The sequence below is a fragment of the Tachysurus fulvidraco genome, chromosome 9, assembly GCF_022655615.1.
Source record: "Tachysurus fulvidraco isolate hzauxx_2018 chromosome 9, HZAU_PFXX_2.0, whole genome shotgun sequence".
Taxonomy (NCBI): Eukaryota; Metazoa; Chordata; class Actinopteri; order Siluriformes; family Bagridae; genus Tachysurus; species Tachysurus fulvidraco.
This window is the reverse complement of record NC_062526.1, coordinates 23,147,444-23,157,443: the sequence shown is the minus strand read 5'-3', so window position 1 is coordinate 23,157,443 and position 10,000 is coordinate 23,147,444. Positions and strand designations below refer to the sequence as shown.

The 10,000-nt window shown below is 41.1% G+C and overlaps 1 protein-coding gene across 6 annotated transcripts in view; it reads left to right on the top strand.

The window, feature by feature from the left end:
* Nucleotides 1-10,000, top strand: part of myo6a (myosin VIa) — a 93,399-nt gene that overhangs the window by 61,850 nt on the left and 21,549 nt on the right. For all 6 annotated transcript variants that reach the window (XM_027177127.2, XM_047818636.1, XM_047818635.1 and 3 more), the window contains exons 20-26: nt 1-50; nt 1,284-1,414; nt 2,737-2,814; nt 3,348-3,477; nt 3,954-4,044; nt 6,029-6,179; nt 8,418-8,626. The exon at nt 1-50 is cut by the window's left edge and continues 44 nt beyond it. In XM_027177127.2, coding sequence (XP_027032928.2) covers nt 1-50; nt 1,284-1,414; nt 2,737-2,814; nt 3,348-3,477; nt 3,954-4,044; nt 6,029-6,179; nt 8,418-8,626 — 840 coding nt within the window. The remainder of the gene's footprint in view (nt 51-1,283; nt 1,415-2,736; nt 2,815-3,347; nt 3,478-3,953; nt 4,045-6,028; nt 6,180-8,417; nt 8,627-10,000) is intronic.

The window sequence follows — 10,000 nt, the reverse complement described above, 5'->3', positions numbered from 1 at the left end:
GAGCCACCAGTTTGAAGGCGCACAGATCCTGTCACAGCTCCAGTGTTCAGGTTAGTGCTTCTGTGGAGTTTAGGCAGTCATGTAGGGTGTCATAGTGTGTTATAGTGTCTCATCGTGTCTCGTGTGTCATCGTGTGTGTCATTGTGTATCGTAGTGTAGTGTGTCATTGTGTGTGTCATTGTGTGTGTCATTATGTGTCATTGTGTGTCATAGTGTCATTGTGTGTGTCATAGTGTGTTATAGTGTCTCATTGTGTCTCGTGTGTCATCGTGTGTGTCATTGTGTATCGTAGTGTAGTGTGCCATTGTGTGTGTCATTGTGTGTCATTGTGTGTGTCATTGTGTGTCATTGTGTGTGTCATTATGTGTCATTGTGTGTCATAGTGTCATTGTGTGTGTCATTATGTGTCATTGTGTGTCATAGTGTCATTGTGTGTGTCATTATGTGTCATTGTGTGTCATAGTGTCATTGTGTGTGTCATTATGTGTCATTGTGTGTCATAGTGTGTCATCGTATGTCATTGTGTGTTTCATTGTGTGTCATAGTGTGTGTTTCATAGTGTGTGTCTCAGTGTGTGTGTCATGTGGGACATGTCTGTCTTTCTTTCTTTCTTTTTTTTTCTTTCTTTCTTTCTTTCTTTCTTTCCCTTACCCTTGGATTCTGAATGGAGGAGAAATGGATGGATGGTGACAGACAGACAGACAGGCAGACAGAGACAGACAGGCAGACAGAAAGACAGAAAGACAGATAGATAGATAGATAGATAGATAGATAGATAGATAGATAGATAGATAGATAGATAGATAGATAGATAGATAGATAGATAGATGCAGATGTTTACATTAGTAAAGTATAGATTCTATCAGTTCTATCACTCTATCGGTTGACAGGTGAAAGAACTTGTCTAGATCATCGAGTATAAACACAGTCATGTTTTTATGATTCTATTCTAGTGCAGCTTTTGTTCACCTCCATATTTAACCTACTACACGTAGTTTCATCCACATGACTGATGTTTTCTCGACCGAGAGCAAGATTGAATTGGGGCCACAAAGGACTTTTATTGATGAAAGTGGTCAATAAACTGGTGGGCCATTCTGGTGGTCTGATCTATCGATGGCTGCAGTCGTGTTCAGACAGATGTTGTATTTCAGGCTCAGGGTCTAACCTCAGTCCCCAAATCTAATCAATCAAGTTGTGAATTTCTTTGTTCCAGTCATGATCGATTTTACTGAAGCCTTTTACAACACAGGAAGTGAGCTAATCTCTTTAATCTCTCACAGGGATGGTGTCAGTGCTGGACTTGATGCAGGGTGGCTTCCCGTCCCGCGCTCCCTTCCACGAGCTCTACAACATGTACAAGCAATACATGCCTCCCAAACTCTGCCGTCTAGACCCTCGGCTCTTCTGCAAGGTCACATATAATTTCTCACATACAGCTCACATAGTTCTCACATACAGCTCACATAGTTCTCAGGTTGTCTCATACAGCTCACATAGTTCTCACATACAGCTCACATAGTTCTCACATACAGCTCACATAGTTCTCAGGTTGTCACATACAGCTCATACAGCTCACATAGTTCTCACATACAGCTCACATAGTTCTCAGGTTGTCACATACAGCTCATACAGCTCACATAGTTCTTACATACAGCTCACATAGTTCTCACATACAGCTCACATAGTTCTCACATACAGCTCACATAGTTCTCACATACAGCTCACATAGTTCTCACATACAGCTCACATAGTTCTCAGGTTGTCACATACAGCTCATACAGCTCACATAGTTCTCACATACAGCTCACATAGTTCTCAGGTTGTCACATACAGCTCATACAGCTCACATAGTTCTCACATACAGCTCACATAGTTCTCAGGTTGTCTCATACAGCTCACATAGTTCTCACATACAGCTCACATAGTTCTCACATACAGCTCACATAGTTCTCAGGTTGTCACATACAGCTCATACAGCTCACATAGTTCTCACATACAGCTCACATAGTTCTCAGGTTGTCACATACAGCTCATACAGCTCACATAGTTCTTACATACAGCTCACATAGTTCTCACATACAGCTCACATAGTTCTCACATACAGCTCACATAGTTCTCACATACAGCTCACATAGTTCTCACATACAGCTCACATAGTTCTCACATACAGCTCACATAGTTCTCACATACAGCTCACATAGATCTCACATACAGCTCACATAGTTCTCACATACAGCTCACATAGTTCTCACATACAGCTCACATAGTTCTCACATACAGCTTACATACAGCTCACATACAGCTTACATAAATCTCAGGTTGTCACATACAGCTCACATAGTTCTCACATACAGCTCACATAGTTCTTTCTTTCTTTCTTTCTTTCTTTCTTTCTTTCTTTCTTTCTTTCTTTCTTTCTTTCTTTCTTTCTTTCTTTCAGACCTGACACTGGAGACTCCTTCCATAAATATTACATAACAGTTTTGTAACAGAAATCTGTAACACATGTTAAATTAGCCATTACTATAGAAACAATACTGTATTTAAACGAGTGTATTAACGGTAGTCATTGGTTACGGAGGGCCGAGGCACACTGCAAAGATAAATCCCTACCGTAGGAATGTAGAATCTAAGTGTTTTGGTATAAACGTGTTTTAATGAAAGATTACTGAATCTCTGTGTAAACTGTTCCTGACATCTTTAACACGTGTCTGTTCTTCCTGCACTGCACAGGCTCTGTTCAAAGCTTTGGGCCTGAATGAACACGACTACAAGTTTGGACTCACTCGAGTTTTCTTCAGACCTGGAAAGGTAAGAAGGATTCAGGGTTCAATCAGCAGCCGGAAAGGGAGCAGAGATGTTTCTGATGAGAGGAATACGGCTTGGTGTAATGAGAGCGGCACCAGCTACAGTACAGAGTCAACTGCAGTCAGCAGATGGCAGCTAGATTTGCACTTAAATGAATCATTTCTCCATCATAAGGCTGTGACCGTGTGTGTGTGTGTGTGCGTGTGTGTGTGTGTCTGTGCGTGCATGTGTGTGTGTGTCTGTGCCTGTGTGTGTGTGCGTGTGTGTGCGTGTGTCTGTGTGTGTCTGTGTGCGTGTGTGTCTGTGTGTGTCTGTGTGCGTGTGTGTGTTTGTGTGTGTGTGTGTGTGTGAGTGTGTGTGTCAGATTCAGTAGCAAAAGAGGCAGGGATTTAGGGAAATCGCATTAGTATAGTGTTAATCGAATGAATAAATTCTGGAGTACACTTTCCACTAAGAATGTTTTCTATCCATCCATTTATCCATCCATCTCTGTCCTTTTCTTTTTCTTTTTCTTTTTCTTTCTTTTATTGCACCAGTTTAAAGAGTTTGACCAGATAATGAAGTCGGATCCGGATCATCTGGCTGAACTGGTGAAACAGGTCAACAAGTGGCTCATCTGCAGCCGCTGGAAGAAGGTGCAGTGGTGTGCTCTGTCCGTCATCAAACGTATGTCTCAAACACACACACATACACACACACACACACACACACCAACACCGTTCTCACTTTTTGGCTTGAAATGCCGGTCAGTGTTTTCACATACATAGACACACAGATATGTATATATATATAGATATACTTCATAAACATACATAAACATAGAAATATAGAAATGTACATAGACTTAAAAATCCATATACATACATACACATGGATATACATTCACAAATTACAGACCGGCACTGGAGACTCCTTCCATAAATGTTTAAGGGAGTCCCTTTATATCTATCCCTTTAGACAATGTTAAATATTGACAAGAGTTTTTAAGATTGTTAATACTAAACTAAATTAAAAGCTATAGAAAATAAATCAACACCTTCTGACCAATCAGAACGAAGAATTCAGTCATGCTGTGGTATGAAATAGCTGGTGATATAAAGCAACTTTTTCATGGAACTTCTTTCTTTCGTTCTTCCGCGTAGTGAAGAATAAGATGTTATACCGGGCCACTTCCTGCGTTAAGATGCAGAAGACCGTACGCATGTGGCTGTGCAAGAGAAAACACAAACCTCGGTAAGCATTCATTACCTCAGAACCCCACGTTACTCCATGGACCGGGATTAAAACGGACAAAATTAGTATTTCGCTTTCACAATGTTGATACGATTTGAAATCCTATTAGCCAGCATCTTCTATAAATCCTTCATTACTAGAGGAGATATTACAGAAGTGTTGCTTTGTTGGGAAAACAGCTGCGTAGGCTAAATTGTGGAGTCGCATTAAATCGGAGGGTTTAGCGAAGAATGGCTCATTTTTTAGAAACGCAAGCAGAAGCAGATGTGAGAAATAACTAATTAGGTTTGTTTTGTGACTGACTTTTAAGTGTCAGTGACTTTTAAGTGACTTTCCTACGGTGAATGTTTAGCTTCAAGGAGATAAAAATTTCTAACCGATCTAAACACTAAGAATGAGAATGTACAGTGATGCCTCGAGATATGAGTTTAATTCGTTCCGTGACCTTGCTCGCATCTCAAATTGCTCGCATCTCACAATTTTCATTTAAATTTTCCCCGTTTAAATGAATTGAAATCCCATTAATCCGTTCCAGCTCGCAAAATTCCACTCCAGTTGTTTTGTTTATGTATGTATGTTATGCTGTATTTATAAATGACAAATATTGTATAAAATCATACAGTAATAAAAGAGAATGTTAAAATAAACTGGTTTTACTTTACGGAAGATGCGCACGGAAGTTGAGGGGGGATTAAACATGCGGAGGAGGAGGAATTTTGTCTCGTACGTACACTTTCGCTTTCGTTCACTTACTCGCTACTGTACACTCTTAATGCTACTTTACACTTAAATGGAACTTAACTAAACTTCACTGAAATTAACAAACTTAAATCAAGCATCGCATTAGTTCTGGCAGGCCACGTCATCAAGCGTGCATCAGCTGTTAATCAGCTGTCCACGACACGCACCAATCCGGTTACGACATCCATATTACCCGACAATTTAAATTCCCATTCATATAGCCGCTCTAGCGCTTCGCTGCTGCCACGATCTAAACTCCCTCCTACAACCCCGACTCCACCGAGCCGGAACTCACACTCCTTGTACCAGTTTACGTCATAAATCTCCACATATTTCTCTCTCTCTCTCTCTCTCTCTCTCTCTCTCTCTCTCTCTCTTTCTCTCTTTCTCTCTCTCTCTCTCTCTCTCTCTCTCTCTCTCTCTCTCTCTCTCTCTCTCTAATTATTTAATTATTTATTTATCCATTACTTTCCAAAAACGCGTAAGCGAGCATATCTAATACATGATTAGTGGTTCTGTTATACGGGGGTCTATTCTATTTTCAGAGCACACGTGGTTGTTGAGGATCTTTGTTTCGGCGGCGGCTCGGATGCTCGTATCTCAAAAATTTGATAGAATCACAGCTCGTATCTCAAAAAATTCGCATGTCAATGCACTCGTATCTCGAGGCATCACTGTAATCAGTTATCACCTGCTGCTATCTATGCTTTCCATTCAGCTATGCTAACATGCTAGCATATCAGGAATTAAGCTGTCGGTGGTTTGCGTAGCTAATGATTTCCTATGTTTCTCGGTTTTTGGTGAAAGCTATACATGTGATATATGATAACGATATAAGGTGATATGAGGTTTGGATTGATATTTAACTCACACATCGAGATTTAATGAGGGATTGGGATAGCTAAGGCATCCATCATGTAAAGAACGGTACAGCGGGACCTTCAGCCTAAATGTAAAATTGCTCTAATGGACGTAAGAAGTTAAATTAATATGACGATACGGTAATAAATGTGGGAATAATAAAAGCGTGTGGAAGTGGTGCCTTGGATAAAGCTGCGTAATTAAACCATCCGTCTGTTTTGGAGTCTTTAATTCTGGGAGTTAAAGTCATCAGGCTGAGGTCACCTGTGCACTGGAATCTTGAATAGAGGTTTGATTAAAATTGTGTGTGTGTGTGTGTGTGTGTGTGTGTGTGTGTGTGTGTGTGTGTGTGTGTGTGTGTGTGTGTGTGTGTGTGCATCAGCATTGATGGCCTGGTAAAGCTGCGCAGCTTGAAGAAGCAGACTGGCATGCTCAAGGAGGCAGCGACCGGCCTTAAAGAGAGCAAACAGGAAATGAGCAAACAGATCCAGGACCTGGATGCTTCCATCGACACACTCATGCTGAAGATTAAGGTGTGTGTGTGTGTGTGTGTGTGTGTGTGTGTGTGTGTGTGTGTGTGTGTGTGTGTGTATGCCTAGTATTTGTTCTCACCTTTCATTATCACATCATACAGGATTACACCGACATTTTGTCACATAAGCACCTTATGGCAACTTTGTCTTTTTAAAGCAAACAGGATTGTTGATTAAGTGAGAATCAATGAGTGTTGGGGGGAGGAGTGTGTGTGTGTGGGGGGGGGGGGGGTAAAATGAAATATGACCTTAGGCTTCGAAAGAAAAACAAATGAAAGTAATTAGACAAAATCAGCAGTCAAAGGTGCGTCTGAACACTTGTTATAATTATACAGGCAGATCTGATAAGGAAGAAAACCTCTCATGGTTTATTCGGTGTCCCAGGATTGTTCTCTGAGGGACTTTTGTTGGGGGGTTGGGGGGAACTAGGCAATGTTGGAGGGAGGTAACAAGGTACCATGCAGGAAAATCCTAGGGATGTGGTGGAAAGAAGCGAGGAACATAGAAGTAAAAACTGGGGGACATTGGTGGACATGAAGGAAAGAACTAAGAGAGAAAAGGTAAGGGACATTAAAGTTAAAACACCAAGGGACATAAAAGAAAGAACTGAGGCACTTAGATAAAAGAGGGAAAAAGGAGGCACATTAGATGGAATAAAAAATCAAGGGGCATTAAGGAAAGAACCAAAAGGTCAAAGGTGAGAAGAATGGATGGCAATAAGCATAGACCTTTGGATGATTGGATCCTAGGTCTGATGGTTGTAGAGTGGTAGAACAAAAGGATGTGGGATATGGAATATATATATGTATGTATGTGTGTGTGTGTGTGTGTGTGTGTGTGTGCGCGTGTGTGTGTGTGTGTGTGTGCAAATGAAGAATTTAAGAGGACAGAAGAAATGGGAAAAAATGGAACATCCACCCGTTCTTCTTTTCATATCCCTCGTTTCTTTTTCCTCCCTACAGTCTGCGGAACTGATCGTCATGTTAAGAAAAGCCCGTGTATAGCCTAGCATCTCTTAAAGCTCGTGGTATCGGTTCACGGTGCTCTTAAACATGTCACCATCTGCTCCTGGATTTCAGCGAGACGTCGAACGATGCCATCTGAGCAGCTGCTGGTGCATATTAACCAGCTCCGAGGCTGTGTCTCTTTGGCCACTGATTCTATTATTTAAATCAATAGCAGACAGTGTCAAGTGTTAAACATGATTGGCATCTGGATTGATGGCTTTCACGAATATGTTAAACACTCATGGATATTAATGTGTCAGGGAGAGAAGGAGTAAAGAGCTCTCTGAGGTTTCGCTCGGAAGCAAGGTACAGTACGTGGAAGGAAAGACATCAAGAGCTCCAAAGGAAAAAACAACAACTAATAGAACATGAGTGAAGAAGCGATAGAGGAAACGTTAGAGGACGTATCATGAGATGCTCTGCACGTAGGAAGAAAGACGCCAAGAGACACGGAGAGTAGAGACCTGGAAGGGAAAGGACTAAAGGATGCGGAGAGAACGAATAAATGGGATGAAAAGGAAGAACATGGGATCAAAAACGAGTAACGCCTAAAGGGTAGATAGGAACTGAGGGATGTAAAAGAAAGGACTAACATGGAAACAAGAGATGAGGGACATGGAATAGAATAAACAAGAGCCTAAGGAAAGACGAAAAGGGATTTGGAAGGAAGGTCTTATTGCTCTGGAAAGAAGAACTGATGAATTTGGGAAGAAGAATTGAAGGATGTAGAAGGATGTGGTAGCCTAGTGGTTAAGGCATTGGACTACTGATCAGAAGGTCATGAGTTTGAATCCCAGGTCCACCAAGCTGCTACCGCTGGGCCCCTGAGCAAGGCTCTTAAGAGTGTCTGATAAATGCCAGAAATGTAACTAATGGGTTTGGAAGGAGAACCGAGGGACCTAGCAAGGAGGAAAAAAGGGATGTTTGAAGAAATAACTATGTTGCATCAGACAGAAGCAAGAAAAATCTTGAAACCATGCATGTGTAGAAGAGGAAGGAGATATCGGGGGTGTAGAACCGAGGAACTTGGAGTGAGGAATTAAGAGAATCAGGGGGAAGATATTAAAGATAGGCTTTAGAGGGAAGAAGTGTGGGTTTGATCTGAGAACATACTGAAGAACATTGGGGAAAGAAACCTTAGGAAATAAAACAAATGTTTATCAAATGAAATCATGAAATTAAAGTTCTGTCTTCTTCTTCTTCTTCTTCTTCTTCTTCTTCTTCTTCATAGAGCACCGTGATGAGCCGCATAGACATGGATCACGAGCATCAAGCGCTGGTGAAACGCTCCGAGAGCCTCCTCTGTGCCATGCAGAAACAGAAGCAGGAGGAGGAGGAGCGAGAGAGACTGCGCCGCATACAACAAGAGATGGAGAAAGAGAAGAAGAGGAGGGAGGAAGAGGAGAGACTCCGCAAACAAGCAGAGGAGGACAGACGCCTGTAAGAGAAAACGAAACAAAATGGGAAAAGAATGGTGTAGAATAAGAAATGGGGGGAAAAGAGACAGATAAAGACAGTGAAGAAGGAAGGTATATAATAATAATCATAAAGGTTTAAAGGAAGAAAAGGCGGGAAGGAAGTGAGGAAGCAAGAAAAGAAAGAAGAGGTGGAAAAAGGAAGGAGGAGAAAGAAGTGATTAAGGCGAACATGTATAGGAAGAAATGAATAGCAGTGAGATGGAAGAAAGTGAAGATGAAAAAAGTGAAAAGGAAGGAAGGACGGAGAGAAAGAAAAGAAAGGACAAACGATAGAAAGGAATAAAGGAAAGAAAACAGGGACAGATTAATGGGAAGTGAAAAGAAACAGAAGTATGAAGGAGGAATAAGAGAAAAGGAAAGCAAAACTTAAGGCAGGAAAAAGTATTAAAGAAGGGAGAAGGGAGGAAACAAGGAACAGTGATGGAGGGAAAAAGTAAGGAAGAAAAGTAGGAAAGGGACTGAAAGAGACAGCGAGGATTAAGAGAGAAGTAATGGAGTAAATATCAGAATTAAAATAGAAAGGAAGAAGTGAACTGTGGATGGAAAGAGATGAGGGAGGAAGAAAAGATCAGAATGGAAAAGGAAGTACAATGGTCTAAGCAGAAATGAACGTAAGAATAAAAAAGAGGAGGGTGAAGAGATGGACTTAGATTGGTGAGGGAGCTCTCTAGGATTAGAAGAAAGTGGAGAGAGAGAGAGAGAGATTTTAATATACAGAAGGGAAATAAGATGGATATGCTTGGGGAAAACTGGATACTGGAGAACTGGATGAATGGGAAAAAAGATGAGAATGTATTGATTGGTATAAAAAAAAAGAAGAGGAGGGAGGATGAGGAGTCTGAAAAGTGATGATTAGATTGGTGTGAAATGGGGAGAGACAGATAGATGAAGGACAAGAGGAAGTAAAGAGGTAAGATACGAATGAAGGTAAAAGGAAAAGATGGCAGTGAGAAAAAACAAGGAATGGAGAAGAGAAGGAAGAAAAGGAAAGAGGTAAGGAGGAAAGGAAGAGTAGAAGGGTGAGAAGGAAGGAAGAAAGGATGGAAAAAGTGAGAAGGAATAAAGGAATTGGAGAAGGAACAAAATAAAGAAGGTAAAGGAAGGAAAGAAAGAGAAGTGAGTGAGAAGGAAGGAAAGATGAAGAAGTGAGTGAGAAGGAAGGAAGGAAAGATTGAAAGAAAAAGTCAGAAAAGTGAAGGTGACAAGGAAAGGACGAGAAGAAAGGTGATAAGGAAGAATTTTAAGATGGAAAAGTGAGAGAGGGGGAAGGAAGGGAGTAGAGTAAGAAGAAGGACGAGAAGAAAGGTGAGAATGAAGAAAGAAATAGTAGCAAAGA